The sequence below is a fragment of the Mixophyes fleayi genome, chromosome 3, assembly GCF_038048845.1.
Source record: "Mixophyes fleayi isolate aMixFle1 chromosome 3, aMixFle1.hap1, whole genome shotgun sequence".
NCBI lineage: Eukaryota > Metazoa > Chordata > Amphibia > Anura > Limnodynastidae > Mixophyes > Mixophyes fleayi.
In genome coordinates, this window is record NC_134404.1 from 250,175,077 (window position 1) to 250,197,918 (window position 22,842).

The 22,842-nt window shown below is 40.1% G+C and overlaps 1 protein-coding gene across 2 annotated transcripts in view; it reads left to right on the forward strand.

The window, feature by feature from the left end:
- The window catches only part of TFB1M (transcription factor B1, mitochondrial), a 127,471-nt gene that overhangs the window by 59,160 nt on the left and 45,469 nt on the right, over window positions 1–22,842 (forward strand). The window contains exons 3-4 of one of the 2 annotated variants that reach the window (XM_075203388.1): window positions 1,929–2,080; window positions 22,039–22,147. In XM_075203388.1, the coding sequence (XP_075059489.1) occupies window positions 1,929–2,080; window positions 22,039–22,147 (261 nt within the window). The remainder of the gene's footprint in view (window positions 1–1,928; window positions 2,081–22,038; window positions 22,148–22,842) is intronic. The other variant, XM_075203390.1, reaches the window with a different exon arrangement.

A 22,842-nucleotide genomic window follows, 5' to 3' on the forward strand; every position in this document is an offset into this window, starting at 1 on the left:
GGATGATGGAAGTTAACTGACTTGACTTATCTAATTTTTTTGTCAAATAATGTCAGTATACCAAATTTCAGGTCAATTGGATGAGCCCTTTCTGAGAAAATTGTTTTTTCTACACACACACACACACACACTAACGCACGCCTCAACACATGAGTTTGAGCCCTACCAAATTTCAGCCCTTTTTGAATTTTTTTTCCCACACACACTAAGAATTTAGTAGGTCAGTGTATAACTCTGCCCAGCAGGTGGCGCTGCAACTTGTTGTTTTTTTTTACACAGACAGACAGACGCCACTAAGCATTTATATAATATATATATATATATATATATATATATATACATACATACATACATACATATATTGCTATAATGAATTTTCACCTTCTTCTTGATATAACAATTTAAATTATCTATTTTTTCATACTACTTTATTTGCCTTTTTTCCCCCCTAGACCTTTTTGTTGCCATAGGGATGGTACCTGCAGCAGTATATGTTTTAAATGTTTTCATTTGCTGGCTCTGCATTTATTTAGGAGCACAATTATCCAGCCCTACAAGCTTCAATGCATGTTTGAGCTCTTTAAATGTCTACCATTTGGTGAGCATATTCAATTATGATTCGCAGACACACGGGTCCCGGTACCGCAACATTGTGGATTTCGGGTGCGCAGAGGAATTTGCGATATTGCGCTACCATAATGACGCTTTATACGTGCAGCCGTGAATTGTAATTGAATATCCCCCTTAAAACCCTCGCTTTGCATTTTAAATGAAATCCAAGTAAAAGTTGTGCAGCTCTCCTCCCACTTGCTAAACGTAGTTGGTTTGTAAAGTGTAATTTACTTACTAATAACAATGTGTAAATGTGAAGTAACCCGTAAGTTACCAGTCATACTTTTGCATGCATCATCTAGCCTCCATTAGATTAATACTAAATTGTTTTTTATGGCTTCTCAGACACACACAGCCAAACAAGCTGGCTGTAGAGATCTTGCTAAAGATTAGCCATATCTATGACCAGTGGAACACTGGCCACTTATTTGTTATGTTTTGGGGTGGGGGGGTTAATGTCACTTTTGCATACCTACAGACCACATAAAACAGCAGACACTAATAATTACATCTACCATTAGAGGCCATACATATTAATATACAGCAAGTTCATCATATACAGAACAAGTAAAGTGGTGCTGTGCAAGTAGGGTCTTTGTTTAATGTTTATTGATGGATTAACGTAATTTAAAAATCACATGTTGATTGTCTTCTGAGTAATACAGCGTATAATACCGGCGGTAGTCATATTAATGACTACCACTATAACGACATCGGTTAAACCTACAAAAAAATACAGATTTTAAAGAATGCCTACAAAACTAAAATAATGACTTACAATAAAAATGACATTGGACATCCTCGGCATGCTTACACTACATACCGATTCCTCTGAATGCCGGCACTTTGAAATTACGTCACTCTCCATAGCCACAGAGATATCTCGGTATTTAAAGCGCCAATGCCAGGACCCCACGACTTTAACATCTCATTTACACATTGGGGTCCTGACATTGCCAATTTAAATACCGAGATATCTCTGTGGCTATGGAGAGTGACGTAATTTCAAAGTGCCGGGATTCAGAGGAATCTGTACGTAGCGTAAGAATGCCGAGGATGTCCACTTTCATTTTTATTGTAAGTCATTATTTTAGTTTTGTAGGTATTCTTTAAATAACAATTTTCTTTTTTGTAGGTTTAACCGATGTCGGAATTACCAACATCGGAAAATGGTACCCAACCCGTATAATACATACATTATTTCTGGTCTGAGCTAAGTGTTTAGCGTTCTTTTTTATTGGATCATTTTATTTGTCTTTCTGACTTCTTTACATGTGTGGAGGCCACATTTGTTTAAGATAAATCTTGTTTTTCAGATAAAATTGTTAGAAAAGCTGGGAATTTAAAAAACCATTATGCGTGTGAGGTTGGTCCTGGGCCAGGTGGACTTACAAGGGCAATTCTAAATTGTGGTGTTGAAGAACTTCTGGTGGTTGAAAAAGACACAAGATTTATCCCTGGACTTAAGGTATATATTTTCTTACTATGCCTGTTATAATTAGAAAGCTGTTCTTTGTATTTGTATTAAATTTGTATTCTTATTTAGTTTTTTGTAAGTTTTACTTGTTTAGTTTTCCATATATAGTGGGAGGGTAACAAAGTAACTTAGGCCTCATAAACACTGGTGTTATTTTTGGTTTTGTATTAGTGTTATTAACGGTAGAACAATGCTTGAAAACAGGTCTGATGTTACGCCTCAGGATCTGTCTGTACTTGGATTGGGCTGTGTCTCTGGAGCTGGACTGATGACTATGTGGAAAAAGCTGGGTGGCCTGATAATATTCCTCTGCATGTAGTGAAAGGACTGGTGCCGATGGTGATTACACTAGGAGAGGAGAACAAACAGGAACTGGATTGCTTGACTGGACTGGAACCGGAATGCTGGAACTGCATTGCTTTAACAGGATTGCTGTAACCGGAATACTTTAACCGACATGCTGTAACCAGAATACTTCAACCGGAATGCTGGAAGTGGATTGCTGTAACCGGACTGGAACCAGAATGCTATAACTGGAATGCAGTAACCAGATTGTTGGAAGAGGATTGCTGTAACTGGAATGGAACCAGAGTACTGGAATCGGACTGGAGCCAGAATTCAGACTGCACTGTCGGAGCTGGATTAATAGCAATACTGTAGCAAAATACAAACTGCTGGGAACCAGAATGGCATCTGAAATACAACGTTGCACTGGTAACAGGTAAGGGCTCCAGGAAGTCTTTTTATAGTTGTTGTTGATTCCTGATTGGAGACTGCAGTCAAGTGTGCAGAAGCAGCCCTCTGAGTTGCTGAGATGGATCTGGTGACTATATCCAAGATAGCAGCTCCCATGAACTAGTTTTGGAGGGAATCTGAAATGGAGACTGCTATAACCTGATTGTCTGAGAGGAAACATGTGACCGAATCCAAGATGGCCGCACCCATACTCTGATTCTGGAGTGTTTTTTTTATGGAGTGGAGACAGCATGTTACAGAGAGTTCTGAAACCAGCAGAGCCTGAGGACCGCAGGGACAACTTGGAAAGGCAGCGAAGAGGTAAGTGACAGAACCTGAGAGTCTGGTGTGTGATAGTACCCTCCCCCCCTTTTTTGAGGGTGGACCCTGGACACCTCTTGGGCTTCAAAGGGAATTTTGCATGGAAGATACGGACCAAGAGTGGAGCATATACAACAGTGACTTTAATCCAGGCTCGTTCTTGTTGTCTCTTCCAATCAATAGGGTGCTGAAGATGACCATGATGTTTCTGTGAATCGAGTATCCTTTCCACTTCATACTTGACTCCTCGTTGACTTTGGATTTTAGGAGTCTTAGGGAGAGCAGAATGAAACCTATTCAGGACCAAAGATTTCAACAAGGATATGTGGAAAGAATTTGGATATGGAGGAAGTTTGAGCTTGTAAGCTACTGGGTTGATGACTCGCTCTATGGGAAATGGACCAATGTAGCTAGGGGCAAATTTCATGGAAGGTACCTTAAGCCTCAGGTTGAATGTGGAGAGGCAGAATCGATCTCCTGGTTTGAGACTGGGTATTGCTCGACATTTGCGTTCAGCAATTTTTTTTTAATTGAAGGAAGCTTTTAACAAGGAAGAACGGACTTCCTTCCATATTTTAGAGAACTAGAACTAGAGTAAGGTGTTATCAGCAGCAGGTACAATGACAGAAGGAAGAGGTTGGAACTCAGGTATTCTGGGATGAAGACCATAGACTGTAAAAAAAAAAGTGTGTAGACCCAGAGGAGGAGTGGTACTGATTGTTGTGGGAGAACTCTGCCAAGGGTAAGAGTTCTTTCCAGTTGTCTTGTGAAGATGAGATAAATATGCAAAGAAAAGTTTCTAAATCATGGTTCATCCATTTAGTTAGGTCATTTGTTTGGGGGTGATAGGCACACGAAAACTTGAGCTTCACTTGAAGAGCTGAACACAAAGACCACCAGAACTTGGCCACGAACTTGACCCCACAATTGGAGATTTTTTCTCAAGGCAAGCCATGAAGACTGAAAATCTCCTGAATAAACAATTGAGACAGCTTTGGAGCGGAGATTAGTCCAGTGCGAGGGACAAAATGGTCCATCTTGGAGAACTTGTCAACTGCAACCCAGATGGTGTTGAACCCATTAGAAACTGGTAGATCAGTAATGAAGTCCATAGACAGATGAGTCCAGGGTTGGTGAGAAATTGACAATGGTTGGCCGGCAGGTGTTGTGACGAGATATTTTATGTTAAGCACACCTGAAACTGGCCCATCTAGCTTATCCTTGGATTGAGACACTGGGCTGACTTTAGGTTCAGATGGTTTTTATGATCTGTGACGACAGAGGTGGGATATTTTGCACCTTCCAACAAATGTCTCCATTCTTCCAAAGCCAACTTAATGGCTAATAATTCTTGATCTCCTATAGAGTAGTTTTTCTCTGCCGGCAGAAATTTGCGAGAAAAATAGCCACTGGGATATCCATCTTCAAAACATTGAGATAAAACAGCACCTACACCTACTGCAGAGGAATCCACTTCCAGGATAAATCAGGCTGGGGAAGAACTGGAGCGGAAATGAAGATTTGTTTATTGGAATGCTGCTTTAGCTTCTTCAGACCAATTGGAAGGATCGGTCCCCTTTTTGGTAAGTGCTGTGATAGGAGCCAGATGAGTGGAGAATTTTTTAATTAATCTTCTGTAATAGTTTGCGAAACTCAGAAAGCGTTGGACCACCTTGAGAGTGTTTGGAAGAGGCCAGTTGAGAATCACCTTGAGCTTCTCTGAGTCCATCTATAAGTCAGTACCAGAAATAATATAACATAAGAAGGAGATGGATGGTACTTCATAGGTGCATTTCTCCAATTTACAAAAGAGCTGGTTGGTACAGAGTCGTGAAAGAGCCTCCTTGACATAGGCATGATATGATTCCAAATTATTGGAGAAGATAAGGATGTCGTCCAGGTAGACGACAACTGTTTTGTAGAGGAGGTCACGGAAAATTGCGTTAACATAATTGTGGAATACCGCGCATAGGCTCATCGCTTAGTGGTAAGGACTGTCGGTAACGAAGCTGGCAATGCGGTTTAAAACTTTCACCTCTTCCTTTCTCCAAGGCAAGTTCCAAAAAAGCATAAATCAACTTAGGTACACAGATAAATTAGTTCATGTGTAGAAGGCAGATTACGAGTAGATGGCTCATCCTTAATTTTATCAGACGAACCACTCCAGAAGGCTGCAATCAAAGCCTCATCATTTCACTTCAACTCAGAAGCTAATATTTGGAACTGAACCAGGTATTGGCCCAGAGGACAAGAGCCTTGTCGCAGGTGTAGAATTTCTAAGGATGCTGATGTGGTTCTGTCAGGCTTCTCAAAGATAAGACGGAAGGCTGCTGTGAATCCAGAATATGAGGAAAGCGGAGTATCTGCTCGTTCCCATAGTGGAGATGTCCAGACTAATGCTTGTCACGATAGGAGAGAGATAATGTATGCAACTTTAGCTTTCTCCATGGGGAAATTACTGGGCAGTAGCTCAAAGTAGATTTCACATTTCTTCAGGAATTTGAGATGTTCGCTGACCCCTTTGTTTTGGTTTTGGTTCTGGATTAACGTCGTGTTTTGGTTTTGGCAAAACTTCCTTCGCGTGTTTTGGTTTTGGATCCAATTTTTTTTTTTTTTTGCTAAAATTACATAATTTGCCTCTTTTTTTTTTTTTTTTTTTTATCCCTACATTATTATTAACCTCAATAACATTAATTTTCAATCATGTCCAGTCAATTTTTGGCAAGTGACAAGAACACTGCTACCCCTGTTTCTGTGTGAGCAATGGAGCTGGATCTCCTGGGGAGGGAGGTACTTATGGAATCCAAAACCTGCAAGATCTGACAAGGCAATAATGACGTTTTGCCTCAATTCAGATCAGAGGACGCGCAAAAGTAACGGGCCGGTTCGCGAGCCTACTCTGATCCCCTACGTTCGGGTGGGCACGGTTTTCAGAAAACCGAGCCTGAGCATCTCTATCAGGAACTCCCTGAACAGTTTTGGACCACCATCAAACTTGGCAGGAGTTGGCAGATGAAGACGAGAAGTCGTGGCAGGAAGTTAAACAGGTGGAGTTTGTACAGAAACAGAAGTCATCTGAACTGAGAGTAGTTTGAATGCTATCCAGGCTGGAGGACAGTTCTTGAAGGAACTGCATAGTTTGTCCCGAGCCGATTCGCTAGGCTTTGCATTGAGCCCACTTCTTGGGGCAGATCGCCAGCGGGATTCATTAGGCCAGTGCAAACTGTTACGCCTGAGGATCTGTCTGTTCCCGGATTGGGTTGTGTCTCTGGAGCTGGACTGGCGACTATGTGGACAAAGCTGGGTGGCCTGATAATGTTCCTCTGCATGTATTGAAAGGACTGGTGCAGATGGTGATTACACTAGTAGAGGAGAGCAAACAGGAACTAGATTGCTTGACTGGACTGGAACCGGAATGCTGGAAGTGGATCCCTGTAAAAGGAATGCAGTAACCAGATTGCTGGAAGTGAATAGTTGTAACCTAACTGCAGTAACTGGAATGGAACCAGAGTGCTGGAATCGGACTGGAGCCAGAATGCAGACTGCACTGTCAGAGCTGGATTAATAGCAAGACTGTAGCAAAATACAAACTGCTGGGAACCAGGTTAGTGTCTGAAATACAACATTGCACTGGTAACAGGTAAGGGCTCCAGGAAGTCCTTTTATAGTTCTTGTGATTCCTGATTGGAGACTGCAGTCAGCTGGGCAGAAGCAGCACTCTGAGTTGCTGAGATGGATCTGGGGACTATATCCAAGATGGCAGCTCCCATGAACTGGTTTTGGAGGGAATCTGAAATGAAGGCTGTTATCACCAAATTGGCTGAGAGGAAGCACGTGACCGAATCCAAGATGGCCGCACCCATACTCTGATTCTGGAGTGGAGACAGACTGGACAGCATCTTACAGAGAGGTCTGAAACCAGCAGAGCCTCAGGACCGTAGGGACAACTTGGAAAGGCAGCGAAGAGGTAAGTGACAGAACCTGAGAGTCTGGTGTGTGACATCTGTGTGACCGTGTAAACCATTGTTGCAAATGACCCACATACACACTTATTATGTTACTTGTGTTCCGGAGTTAGTCACACTGGTCCCGATTTATATTGATATAGTTGTGTTTTCATTAGTTATAGCTTTAGATTATACATTGTGCCATTATATAAGATACAATGAAACTACACAGTAGTGAATTGTTTTCCATATGAACCCAGGATTTCTTCAGTGTATAAGGACATGGACTATATCAACTGCTATAGTATATTTTGCTGTATGTCCCATAGGTGTAGCAAATTGGCTTATTGTGGATCTCCACTTCGAACGGCTTATTTCATCTCATCACACAGTTGATTATTTAGGTTGAGCTCTGGTGACTCGGTCTTTATTAACCTTGTAGTATGGAGTATTGGCAGCTCATGGCTACAGCACTGTATGACAGAATGTCCTTGAATGGTAACAATGTTCACATACCAGACTCTTAACCAACCTAAAATCCATAAAGCGATCCCTCAAAACCCACCTCTTCATACCAGCATACCCTAACCCTCCTAGACCCTCATTTCCAATAGATCCACTTCATTCACCCACTACATTCACTTGTGTCCCACTTGTCCCTATTGTCTCTCATTGCCCCTTTACACTAGAATGTAAGCTTCCATGGTAAACTCTACTACGCTGAATTATTTTTGTGACAGTTATGCTGATTGTTTACTCATACTTAGGGTTTTTTTTTACCACATGCTTGCTATTGTTCCTAATTGTATTTATTATACTTATGTGTATTCATGTATTTGTCATATTTATGTATCTCTCTGGCGCTGCAGAATCTCTGGCGCTTATAAATAAATGATGATGATGATCTGCAAAAATTGTTCTCATTGTATAAGGGTTTCATGAAAACACACCCCAAGCCATCACACTGCCATGGTGTATATAAAAGAGCTACCAACAGTATTTATGACAACTTATGAAAACATTTCAATTGCTTATCCTAATCGAGGTGGCAAGTCTGTCTTGTTACCAAAAGCAAAAATTATATGGACCTGGCTAAAGTTATGGAAGTCCGTTTTGAGCAAGAACCTCAAGACAGCTTTTTATTCAGCAAAAGAATAAAGAGGTCCGGGTTCCCTCCAAACCTTTTTGGTTTGATGCTAAAGCGGTTCATACTTCAGAAGATGTAAAGGTGGGAAGCCAGCTTTCACCAATTTTCTGGAAGAGTGTACCACAACAGCTACGTGAGTAATGATTATTGTGAAGTTGAGCACGCTAGAATTTCGGAATTTTTCACAAAGGAGAATAAATTTTATATATATATATATATATATATATATATATATATATATATATATATATATATATCTATAATATAAATGTCTAGTGGCGTCTGTTAGTCTGTCTGTGTGTGTGTGGAAAAAATAAAACCAAGCTGCAGCGCCACCTGCTGGGCGGAGTTATATACTGACCTACTAAATTCTTAGTGTGTGTGTGTGTGTGGAAAAAAAAATTCAGAAAGGGCTGAAATTTGGTGTATTAAGATGTTTCTAATTTGTTAATTTAATTTGTTAATTGTTAAAAGTGTTTATAAAGATTTAAAAAATATATATATATATTTCTTGAAGGAGAAGTGACAGTTGGGAGTGGTTGGTGGTTGCCGGGGGTGACAGTGGGGAGTGGTTGGTGGTTGAGGCCTGGGCTATGGCCCAAATGCATGACAAGAACCTTTTTAACACCTTAAGTAGCTTGATTTGACTAGAATGCATGAGTATCATGCACGGGTTAACTTGTGTGTGTGTGTGTATATATATATATATATATATATATATATATATATATATATAAAATCTGCATACATATATATATGCATATATGACTGTAAAAACACTGCTAAGTCAACCTGTTATTGTCACAGTTCCAGCTTACCAAAGGAAGATAGATTTTTACTCAAATATGTTTCTTTTAGAAAAACACAATGATGGAGGGGGGGGAAGAGTTCAAGATTGAAACAAGCATATCTAGCCTAAATGCTATGACAGTTGCAAATTTTAGGATTTCAGTAGGCTTCACACATCTTCCCATCCCAATGAAACTTTCATACCAGAAGCACTTCTAGTGAGTGACTTCCCATCTGTCTCTCAACTTTCTCAAGGACATTTACAAAGGTCCTAATAGAAGTGACTGCAAAATTAAGACGGGAAGGAATTTTGCTATGGCCTCATCTAGATGACATATTGATACCAGCAAAATCCAGATGACCTCCCGTTTAAGTCACAGCTCGGTACTATCCAGTGCCGTAACTAGACATTTTAGTGCCCTGGGCGAGACGGCACCAGCTCCCCCCATCAAAGTAGAAGTGACATTTGCCAAGTGGGTGTGGCCAGCCTAGTGTGAGGCTGTGGCTAGCACTTTACTGAAAGAATTCTGTTACACATATTTGTAAATGCAATATATATATATATATATATATATATATATATATATATATATATATATATATATATATATATATATATATATATATATATATATATACTGTATTACTGTGGTGGGATTCAAATAAATTAACAACCGGTTCTCTGCCCTACTGACCATTTCAGGTTTGCAAAAATATATACCGAAAGGTATTCTAATATTTCATTCACTTAATACTCAAATAGGAACAGTAAAGGAGATACACAAAACTAGATTATTATAAGAAAGAGTTTTAAAATATTAAAGAATACCTTACCTGACAAAAATCTGTTATTTAATATTATATTCATATTATGCCACAGTAATGCCCCCAGTGTCACCCACTTTTGTCCAAATTAGATAATGAGTCTGTCACTTGGTGCTGAAGTCTAGCATCAGATTCGGCCCATGTGTGGCCATCTTTAATATGCCCACACGAGGACCCCATATGATTGTGTGCCTGCATTTTTCAAGAGTCCCAATTGGCATCTGACAGGTTTGTCTCCAGATGCTGCAATCCTGTCTCTTTGTCATAGAGTCAAGCAACATGAGCACTGTACAATTAGGCCACACATCAGGATACTGGATGATTTCCATCGGAACAAGAGTCCATTAGTGCCGTTGGCAGTCACACACACATGCCGCAAACGGTCATCTGTCCACTACATTTACCAATATGCCATTAATGAGCTTATATATTTTGATGGATCATGATTGGTCATTGTAGTCATTTAGGACAGTTGTCCAATATTGCAGTGTCTTTGAAGTCCCTTAACATGCTGTAATAATATTAATAAAAGCTAAACAAGCAATATTCTGTTATATTTATTATTTGTATGCAAAATTACATTTTTAAAGCAAAAAAATTACAGCATGGCAATACCAGCTGTCCATAAGTTATAATTTGCAGTCAGAAGTAATCACTTTCAAAACAGGTATTTCATTTAAGATAGATAGAGATAGCTACCAGTGGATAACAAGGAGTAAAAATTTCAGGATATCAACCGTGCTGGGTTAATCTTTGTATTTTTCATGTTATCACTCATAGAGCAATTCACTCATTCATAAAGCACAGATAGGAAGAAAGTGAGTGGAAAAAAGTTATGGGTCACAGTATAACATGTACAATTACAATGTGATAGAATAGTCTGAATGCTAGTAATGTTTAAAAGCAATTTAACAAATTGATTTTTTTTTCTAGAATTTAAATAAGTGTGATAAAGATAATTACATAACAGCTCCTGTAAATTAGGATGAGAATCAGAAGTCACTCAGAGTTCCCCATCCTGTATAAAAATACTCAGCGTTCAGTTTCTGTGACCTGTAATATCCCTAAGGTGCGCATACACAAGGGTAGTCGGGCCCAGAGGCCAGTTCTCTACCAGATTTGCCAAAATACGTCCATACACACTTGTGTATGGAGGGTGAGAGGGAGAGACGCATCCCAGTGGAACGCATTTGCGTTCCACTGACAGGAAGTTCGGTAAATGCCGAACTTCCTGTCAGTCCACTGATTCCGATGAAATAGGAACAAAGGTAGCGGCCTGAAGGTACACAGGCAGGTAGCGGGCGGCTGCTGCGCCCCCTTGGCCTTGCGCCCTGGGCGACGGCACCGCCCGCACCTGCCTTGTTACGGCTCTGGTACTATCAGAGCATGATAAAGAACTGGTAGTTGCTCAAATCAATTTATAGGCTATAACAGGTGCATGAAAGGGTGGGGTTATCCTAAAAGGAAAAAACAGAGACAAATTCCCCCAGCACACTGCTATAGCCAGCAACAGATCTGCTATTTCTACTGTAGATAAAAATGCAAAAGTCTCAGTTGCACACATTTGCAAATGTATGTTGAAGCCACCCACCACGCCAAGGTGCTTTTGCTAATAGGGTGGTCCTACTCTAAACAATGAGAGTCCCATATATTTGGGCCATCCATATGTGTTTTAAAATTGAGAGCTAACTTACCAAAGAGGTACCCCAGAGACCTCCAAATAGCAATCCAATGTCAGTACTCCCCCTCAGCTACTGACACCAACATGCCTCTCAGACAAATAAAGAACTGGTAGTTGCTCAAATCAATTTATAGGCTATAACAGGTGCATGAAAGGGTGGGGTTATCCTAAAAGGAAAAAACAGAGACAAATTCCCCCAGCACACTGCTATAGCCAGCAACAGATCTGCTATTTCTACTGTAGATAAAAATGCAAAAGTCTCAGTTGCACACATTTGCAAATGTATGTTGAAGCCACCCACCACGCCAAGGTGCTTTTGCTAATATCCGAGCATGGCAAGATCTGAAATTGACCATGGATGAGTTTATAGCGAGGATTACATAGGCAACGAAGAATATAAGACCAGTCTTTTATCAGTCTTTACCACTATGGGACTTTATATCCAGTTTTAAATATCCTTACAAAACCGACATTTCAGCTCTTACAAGATATTTCTCTAAAATGTCTTTGCCTGAAGGTAGTTTTTTTTTTGGTTTGTTTTTTTTTTATTTCGCAGCCATCTCTTCAGCACCAAGAGTTTCAAAATTGTAAGCACTGTGGGATGAGGAAGCATTTCTTAATATTTTTCAGAAAAAGCTGGTTCATGGCACTAAACCTATTTTTCTTGCTCATGTTGTTTAACAATTCCATATAAATCCAGAGGTCCTTCCCTATGGCCAAAGCCCATATGTCCAACAGAACATACCTTTCACGGTTTAGATACTATATTGACCTAACTAAATCTAAAGCGCATAGAAAGACGAGAACTGATTTTTTTGACTGAGGGCAAAAGAAAAGAACAAGCTGCCATCTGTTGCTAGAAGGATTCAATCCTGCATTCAGTAAGCTTATAGATTTAAGAAAGGTAATATGTTAGAGGCTATTACAGAACCTGCAACTAGAGCAATGGCAGCATCCTGGACAGAGAAAGCATCTGCCCCTATTGAAGAAGAAAAATGTATATATTGCATTCTATTTCATTTGAAGCTTCAATTATAATTTAGTAAGTGCTTGGGTATTATCCCTTGGTAATTATTGCCATTAATTGGCTTTCTTTAACTCCTAAATAGCAGCATACATTACCATCCCTAAGTTGTGGTGTTACTAATATTTTAGATTCAGGATATTTCTACTGCTTAGGGAAAGCCAGAAGACATATGAAACTGGTAGGTGGTGGCCTTATATATTCTCCAGGTGTGTCTTCTTTCCTGTCCTGACTCAAGTGAAGGGGTTAATTAATACCTTGATATTCACTGCCATGGTGGAGTGAAGGAAACACAATTAACAGTGTTAATACTATGCATAAGCAGGATCGGCCTTTTGTGATATCCACTGCAAGGCCCACCTATCTCAGTAGAGGGGGTGTGACTATTAGTACTGTCATTGTCCCATCTCACTTCTCTCCATGGTTCTCTGTCTATCCACATCCTGTACTATATCTTCCCCTCTCTGGTACAGTTATCTCTACTTCTGGTCCTCTCTACTTACCCATCTCTCTGATTGTCACTCTTGACTCCCTCTCTCTGGTTCACGATGCACACCTCCCTATCTGCCTCCCTTCCCCACATCTCTATATCTCCCACCCCCCTCCTATAGCTTCCACTGTTTGTTTTACCTCTACAACTCTACGTACACACCTCTACTTACCAGCAGCCCTTTTACCTGAACTTCAGACAGCAGTTCCTCTCCTTCTAAAAGCAGAGCCATGGCTTCCACTTTAACCATCGTGACCACAATGATATGCGGGCCGCCCCAACCCTTACAAATGCTGGCTTTGCATATGAGTAAACCTTTGCTTTATTATGTAGTCTGAAATGTAACTTGTGCACACTTTAGATTTTAATTTGGCTATGATGGCGTGACACAAAAGCAAAGTGGACTCTTTAAAATTGCTTTACGTACATAACAAACAAATTGGTTACTGGTTGATTATATGCTGCTTCACTGAGTAAATCTGCTTTCTTCTACTACCACAATCAACATCTACACATTGATCTTCTATTGGAATGCATTATAGATTAATAAAGTGGTCAAATATATTCTGCTACTGGTCTTCTGCATTTTATAGTAATTATTGTTTCAATTTAGTACTGCAATACATAGATGAAGGCTATTCTACTGTTCAATATTGTATAATTAACTGAATATTGGGCAGCATAGATGAGATGACCAATTTAAGGCTGTTTTTTCCATTGTAATTACCCATCAGCATTGCATGGTTACCAAGCAACATATCTGTGTACCCACTGATATATGCATCAGCAAGAACACGGTTAAATACGTGGGTTTTGCCAAGATAGTTAAATGTAAAGTGCTGCCTCTCTGATGAACGTTTTCTGAAGAAAAGAAATGTTACGAAGGAGAAAACAATCAAGCTAGTGATTCACCCTTTGCACGCAGAATACTTGCCGTCTCTAAGTGTATAATACACAGCTCACACAGCACGACAAGACTAGGAATAGAAACGCAATGTGCAATGGAAAACTAAATTACAATGGAAGATACCGTACAATTATCTGAGTTTAATGCTAAATTAGAATCCTTTCCTTTGCAAATTGACATTTTTTTTATGGTTGAAATATGACTATTAACATAAAAAACTGCCTAAGTTTTAGCTGGCTAAAACTTATTGCACATTTTTTGTGTGCAGCACATGGTATATGAATCATAGTAATTGCAAAGCTTTGAACATGCTGTTAAATTTAAGTGTGGTACTGGCATTCAAAATCCTATCTACTAATGGATTTTGGGTGCCTTACAATGAAATATAACTGCTGTGCACTGTTTTGTTACATTGATTTTATGGTTTATTTCATAAAAATCTGTACATATATTGACACATAGCAGTATTATTCTAAGAAAAGATTATATTACCAAATTTAAAAATGGAAATATACTTTCAAAGAACGCATTACATAACACTTTCTATTTTAATGAGTGGAGGCTCCTTGACTACTTAGAGCTACTGCATGGGCAGCATTTCGTACTGCAGCAGTGCTGAGTTCCTTTGGTTAATAAGTACCGATCAGCCACAGCATTAATACTTCTGACAAGTAAATAACATTGATTATTTTGTTACAATGGCACCTGTCAAGTGGTGGGATATACAAGGCAGCAAGTGAACAGGCACTTCTTGAAGTTGATGTGTTGGAAGCAGGAAAAATGGGCAAGCACAAAATAGTGATGGCAAGATGACTGGGTCAGAGCATCTTTAAAACGGCAGGTCTTGTTGGGTGGTCCTGTTATGCATTAGTTAGTACCTACCAAATTTGGTCCAAGGAAGGACAACCAGTGACAGGGTCATGGACTTCTAAAGCTCATTTATGCGCGTAGGCAGCGAAGGCTAGCCTGTCTGGTCCAATCCAATAGAAGAGCACCTGTAGCACAAATTGCTTAAAAAGTTTAGGAAGAGATGGCGCCACAATGCACTATGGGAAGAAGGCAAACTGACCGAGGCAGTGTGATGCTCTGAGCAATGTTCTACCTTGGCTCCTGGCATTCACGTGGATGTTACTTTGACATGTACCACCTACCTAAACATTGTTGCAGACTAATTACACCCCTTCATGGTGTTGGATCCAATCAGTCAGTTCACTTGTAAGTGTCAGTTTAACAGTTTATGTTGAGCTCGATACAGCCGGAGAGAAATAGAACACACTGCAAGTTCTGAGTGTCCAAAATATTCTCTGCTTTACTGTTTACAAATTCACATACTTATAGCACTCTGGTAATACAGAATCGCACACTTCAGCAAACTACGCCTCAAACTGTGTTATAGTTGTCTTAACCACTTATTGTGCATTTTTTCTTTATACAAACCTTGCTGCATTCTCCCTGGGGGAATTAGTGGTTTATCCCCTATCTGCTATATTCAAAGTGTAAGCTCCTTGCAAGCAACAAGCTAATAATGAATAACTTCTACAAACTAGCTGTCTTTAAGCTGTAAAATAACTAAGTAGGTGACAGGTAACAAGATGGCGTCACCTAAGCAGAATCACATTTCTCATTTCCAATCTTTTTATTCTTTATTTGCCCTAATACTACCTATCGGAGATCACATTCTTGCTGTCGCTTTTAATGGGTACTTCTACATATACACCCTTTTAACAGGACATATGCATAGGGATGCCTAAAACTGGATCTATAGAACAACCTATCCATCTCCAAATAGCAAGTACATGATCCCTTTCCTAGCTGGTATTAATAAATGATTAATGAGCCGACAATCGTCTTGCACCCGCTGCATGTCTTTCTTTCTGTTGGTTTCAATAGTTTCTAACAGATCGTACACCTAGATGGTCCTTCTGATAGCTGCAGCATCTGTAGTTCGCTAGTTTTTTCTGATGTCAGATCTTCACTTATATCTGCGATCATAAGAGCCTCTGGAGATTCTGGTGTCGTTGTTTATTTCTTAAAAGAACAACATTTAAGTGTCACTAACTTCTTTATCAGCCATATTGCAATTTTACTGTCATATAAAACAATAAAAAGATAACTAAGCCTTTCACAATTAGCGATAATATACTAGATATCCATTCACCTATCCCTCCAAACCAATTGGCGGGATTGAGCCAAGATAGGTTACTGACATCAAATCCCCACTCTGACTTCGTATGTTCTTCAGAAAAGCTTCTCTTAAGTTCCCTAATCTCATCCATATGTTGTATCATAACATCATCTGAATCTGCAGTGCTATTATCAGTAAAATAAGTGCAGCAGACAGATCCTGTGTGAAATAGGTCTTTTTGTACTTCATTGTCTGTATCACAAGTCTCAAAAACAAGAAGCGTCATGACTGCTCTGTGCAAGGTGTCTGAACCCTTTGTTTTTTCCGATGCTAGTGATGCAGTATATATTGCAAGCACTATACCTATTGTCATTGATGATAATCCTATCATTATTGCCCATGCAGGTTTATTACATCTTAAACTATTGTTTTTACACATCATTATACTTCTAAACGTGACTTCCCTTGTGCAAAAATCTTGCAGTGGGAGGTGTGGATCCAGGTATCTTTCCCCTCAAGTTTTACTGAGGTGGGAGTTGTCAATAGGACCTGGAAAGGACCCCCGTATCTTGGTTCATTGCTCCTTCTGACATGTTTTCTGATGACCACCCAATCTCCTGGTTGTAGTATATGGGTTCCTGTATCAAAATTAGGGTCTGGAATGGAAGAAAACACTTGACCATGTGTTTTAGTTAGTTGTTTCTGCAATAAGGCAACATAGTGCAACAAATTGCCATGTGAATGCTGTGGTTTTTGTGGGAAATAACAGCCTGTTCTGTGTGCTGTGCAGAATCTCATATGGTGTGAGCCCTGTATCCTTCCTAGGTATATTTCTTACTGAGTGCAGGGCTATGGGTAGGCATGAAATCCATGGTAACCCTGTTTCAGCCATTATTTTCTACATTTTCAATTTCACAGTACCATTAAGGTACTCCACACATCCTGAACTTTGGGGTGTGGGGGGCAGATATGATTCCCATGTCTTTTACAAGTTCCTGGAATACTTACCCTGTAAAGTGTGTCCCTCTGTGACTTTCAATGACTTCTGGTACCCTATATCTGCAGATTACCTCACTCATAATTTTCTTGGCCACTGTTTTAGGATTTGCTTTCCTGCACGCCCACGCCTCCAGCCAGTGACTAAAGACGTTGTCACAGGTGAGCACATTCTCAAAGCCCAAGCATTTGGGAAGTTGTATAAAGTCTATCTGTATCCTTTGAAAAGGATACTGAATCACTTCACTTCAGCAAACTACGCCCCAAACTGTCTTTTGTCTTAACCACTTATTGTGACTTTTTTCTTTTCACAAAACTTGCTACATTCTCCCAGGAATTCTCCCAGGGGGAATTAGTGGTTTATCTCCTGTCTGCTATATTCAAGGTGTAACCTCCTTGCAAACAACAAGTTAATAATGAATAACTTCTACAAACTAGCTGTCTTTAAGCTGTAAAAGGACAAAATAGTTGACCAGTAACATGATGGCGTCAGCTCAGCAGAATCACATTTCTCAATGGCAACAGTATTCCCTGATGGCAGTGGCCTCTTTCAGCAGGATAATGCACCCTGCCACACTGCAGAGATTGTTCAGGAATTGTTTGAGGAACATGACAGAGTTCAAGGTATTGACTTGCCCTCCAAATTCCCCAGATGTGCTGGAAAAGCAAGTCTGAGCTATGAAGGCCCCACCTCGCAACTTACAGGACTTAAAAGTATTTACTGCTAACGTCTTGGTGCCAAACACCACAGGACACCTTCAGAGGTCCTTTGGGGTCCATGCCTCAACTGGTGGTAGTCACGATTACAAATGTTGAAATCCCGACACTACTTACCCCGGCACGATTACAGCAAAGACCTCATCGCCAACTGAGTGGAAACACTGACAGCTTCATACGGACACTTCAGTAAATTGTGGCAGCTGAAGATCCCGGCAGCGCCCGATGACATCAGATTGAAGGGACACACTTTCATCTGACCTTTTGATCATGCCAGGGTAAGTAGTGTCGGGATTTCACCATTTGTTGTATAGTACCCAAACTGCCTCAACGGGTCAGAGTCATACCTATGTGGAAACAGTCTTTCAATTTGCACTATATACACAATTTGCATGCCATGGTCTAAGCTGAACATTTTTCTTCCTCCGTGTCACTCTCACCATAGACAACATGTTGCTCTTTCCAGTACCCTCTGCCTGTATCCTTGGTGTTTTCAGCTTTACTTCACACATCCAATCCCTTCTTCAACACATGTCCAGAGTCAGAAAGGGCATATGGCCAAACCCCTTATTTATTATCTCATTATCCCCTGCCTTGCCTACTGCAACATCCTCCTAGCTGGTCTTCCTTCGCGTGTCTTCCCTTCGCGTTTCTATCCCTGCTGAAATTCATCCTACTTGCCCTGTTAAGCTACATTTTCCTCTCCCCACAAATTCTTACAATGGCTCAACATAACCTTCAGAATCCAATTACAAATTTTTAATATCACCAACACCTTCACCACATTCATCTTTGATCTCATCATGATATACTTTCCCTCACACCCTGTTATATATGCCTCCACCTGCACTTTGCCTCCAGTGGTGCTTCCCACATTTTGAATGTTTCAAGTGTTCTCTCAAAAACCACCACTTTAGCCCACCTTAACTTTCACCTGATATTACACCTTCTGGGTGTACCTACCTGGTACTGTTCTATTCTCCACTATGAGTTCCACTAGCTTCTATTGTTTCAGTCTTACACTAGAATGTAAGCTCAAGGGAGTATGGCCCTGTCCTATCCCGTGTCTCACGACTGTACCTTCTCCAACAATCTCATGTTCTTGTTTTGTTTAATGTATGATTGTTATTTTTATAATTCGTTACATCAGTTGCCTGGCACTACAGAGTTTTGGGGCACTATACAAATAAAGGATGGTGCTGCATAACTGTTTGGTGGGGAGTAACTGAAAGAAATGATTCACAGCTATGTAAGTGGAACCCAAGCCTGCCATTGCAGAGAGCTGCCATATGTATGAAGGAATGGTTTACAGGTAGTTACTGTAAGATTTCAGTAAATGTTCATTGGCCCCCGACTTTGTTATAGCGTAACAGTTTATAATGATTCATATAAGGTGTAGGAATTCATAGGATTTCCAATGGTTTCATCTACAACTACAAATAGATTGCTGACTTCCCAGAGTACCATCTTTTAGCAGGCAACAAGCCATGACCTTCATAACTTAAATAAAAATTAAATTTTATTTTTATTAAAGATAAAACCTAAAAATTCAGCAAGCAAGGCTTGAGAATGTCTGACCAGCCAAAACTGGTCACCACTGGCTGTATTTTTATGTTTTAATTGTCAAGCAATAAAAATGAGTTTCAATTTAAAGTGTCTTTTTTGATGGAATTCCTTAAATCTGCACTACCGGGTAGGTTGGAATAGACAAACAGAAAAATCCTTTTAAGATTTCCAGTTGACTTGGCATGACAAAACTTCAATTTTTAGCATTTTTGTTTACTCTAATTCCAGTTTTCAGTTTTGGTTGAAATTAGCCTTTAAGCATGGTGTCCATAACTTATTCCTTCCGAGGTCTACTTTGCTGACCACTGAATGATGGTCTTCTGTGAATAAAACAGCTTATGATAAACAATGAATTATCTGCATTTGGCAGTTGTTACTTTAAGCACAAGTGCACCAAACCATGGCATTTCTGAGAGCTTCCAAGATGTGATATTTTAAAGTTTACTTATCATTTGTGTGTTAATGGTTTTCCATCGTGTCTGCTGCACTATATAAATGTCAAATTGTTTTGTTTTTTTTTTAGTTTTTCTATGCTCCTGGCACTTGGAAGAGAGCATATTAAAAATCCTGGGTTCTGTATCATAGCCACCCCTCAGCAGGGTCGGACTGGACTGACGGGGGAGCCAGGCTATCCCCCGGTAGGCCCCGACCCTGATTGTTCCCCTCTTCGTTGGTGGGGGGGGAGCGGACATTTTAAAAAGCAAAAAAAAACATACTCGCGTGATCACGTCGCTGGCGCCCCTCCTTCTTCCTTTCTGCTCCATCCGCATCCGTCATGACGCCCGACGTTCAGTGAAGAGCGGCGCAGAGAGGAGTCGCAAGAAGAAAGAAGACAGAAGAAGAGAAGAAAAGAGAAGAAGCGGATAGAAAAGGTAAGTGAAGGAACGGAAGCAAGTGGGGAGCAAAGACAGCATAGGTAGCATAGCAGAGTGTGAAGGGAGGGAGCAAAGATACCATGGCAGCGAGTAAAAGGGGAGCAAACGCAGCATGGCAGAGTGTGAAGGGGGAGCAAATGCAGCATGGCAGATTGTGAAGGGAGAGCAAAGGCAGCATGGCAGACTGTGAAGGGGGGGCCAAAGCAGCATGGCACAGGGTGATGAAGGGGGGGAGCAAAAGCATTATGGCACAGTGTGATAAAGGGGGGCCAGAAGAAAGGGGGGCAAAAGACGCATGGAGGGCACAGTGTGATCATTAGGAGGCACAGCATGTTGATTAAGGAGCACAGTAATGTGTGCGTGATGGCACAGCGGGCTTGTGGCAATGTAATGTGTGTATGTGTGGTAGGTGGAGGCTAACTAATGGGTGCTATTTTGTTTGTGGGTTGATGGTGGGGCAATTTAATTTTATAGTGGGGACTATTAATTTAAGATGGGGTGTTTTGGGGGCTATTTATTGAATGTGGGGCTGAGTTTGAGGAGCATGAGGTCTATTTATTAAATGTGAATATGAATTATTTAATGGCAGTGACAGTTGCGGGAAACAGGTATATTTATTATACGTAAATGCTATTAATCTATTGCTGGGGCTGTTTTGAGGGAGGGAAATAGGTTTATTTATTAAATGGGAATACTATTACTTTAAAGTTGGGGCTGGAGGAAGGCCTAAGTATTAATCGTGGGTCCTATTGATTTAACTCCGGGGCTGGTTGGAATTTTCTAAATGTACCCATTTATTTTTTTTCCCAAATAGGGCACCCAACATTCCAGGATCCAGACAAGCCGCAACTAAAGAAACCAGCAGCCACAGGTGGTGAAAATGACATGGAACAGGTAGGACAATCTGTCAAATGTTCTGATTCTAGTGGGACAATCCCGATTTTTGGTGACTTTTCTGCCCAATCTAAGGGGCAGGTCAAGACTGTGTACTCTTTATATACACACTGCATTCTTTATATACTACACTATGGTGCTAGCTGTCCTTCATGGGCTGACCACTCCCCCTCTAGTGTCTGGTCTCACCTCTGATGATGGGCCACATCCCCTCTGGTGGGCACGTAGCATCGCAGTCCCCAGGTGGGCCCTTCATGGTCCAGTCCGACACTGCCCCTCAGCATCTCTCTGTTTAAGTCACAGCTTCCATGTCTTGCAAGAGCTAACTAGGCAGGAAAGCTGATTGAAAGCTATCCAGGTACAGTGCAGAAAGTTGTCCGACTCTCACACGGAGTTCATGCATTTGCTTTGCATAGAGGATGCACTTTTTTCTTTCTTCTTCTTTTGAACTACTCTCTCCAAAGCAAATTGAGTCTAGAAAAGCAGCATTTCTTGTTTGTTTTGTACACTTTACAGATGGAGCATGTTCTAATGAGAGCAAATTCTTAATATTACAAGCATGGTGAGCTTGTCAGACCCCTACGCCTCTATTCTATGTCTTTGTAATTTTTTATTACTACCTACCTTCTTCCTTAAGCTAAACTGCAGTTGATAAATGGGCAGCCTATATACATATATCTGTATAATCATAGGCTCAACTATTTGTAGTTTGTAAAGCATTTAGCAATGCAAGGTTATGTGATAAACTTAATATAAAAGCACAATGTCAAGCATTAGAAAAGCACATCTTTCATTTATGTATATCTGTTTATGTATTTTTTTATGTTATCTATTTATGTAAATATAGCTTTTCTGTTTTCATTCAGTATAGGATCTGTGGTCTAAATAACAATAATGCTTTATTTTAAAGATGTTAAATGATGCATCCATGGGAAAGGTGCGCATAGTTCACGGTGACATTCTCACATACAGGATGGATAGAGCCTTTCCTAATCATTTACGAAAGGCATGGGAAGATGGTAAGTCAGTACACTCATAATACTTCGTAGGTTTTGTTTAAACCTGTTCAAACTGGTGTTGCCATCACATGACTGAACACAATAATTATATTAATATTTGTTGCAGAAATTAAGTAAATTAAAATATTTTTAAACATGTGTATTATTCCCTTTAATGACTAGAGATATTTTCTATCAAAAGGACCAGATATTTTTTTTCCCCACATATATCCAATGTGTACGTTTCACTGAGAGTAATTAACAGTGAATATGCAGGGAAACATAGGCAAAGCTAAAGAGAATAAATATTTGTTGTAATTGTAATATTTTATACCCAACAAATATAAAGTATGCATATTTATTATGACTTGAGGCTCACAACCTTGTTGGGCTAGACAAAATACAATGCTTTGTATGTAAGTGACCACCCGTTGTTGATTCCCACTGTCAAATATGTGGCCAAGCTTGCTTTAACCCTTACAAAACTACAGCTATTTATTCAAAATGAACAAAAAGACACCAATGCCCACTTTGCAACCTGATATCATGCCATAACACTTGTTGGGTCAGGCTTAATACAGTTGCAATTTGTGTATTGAACACCCTTTTGTCTTACTCCAATGTTAAATCAGTAATCCAACTTGATTTAATCCTTTAGAAATAAAGTTTCTCTTTTCTGCCATTGGTGGACACTGACAATGGGGTAGAATACATGG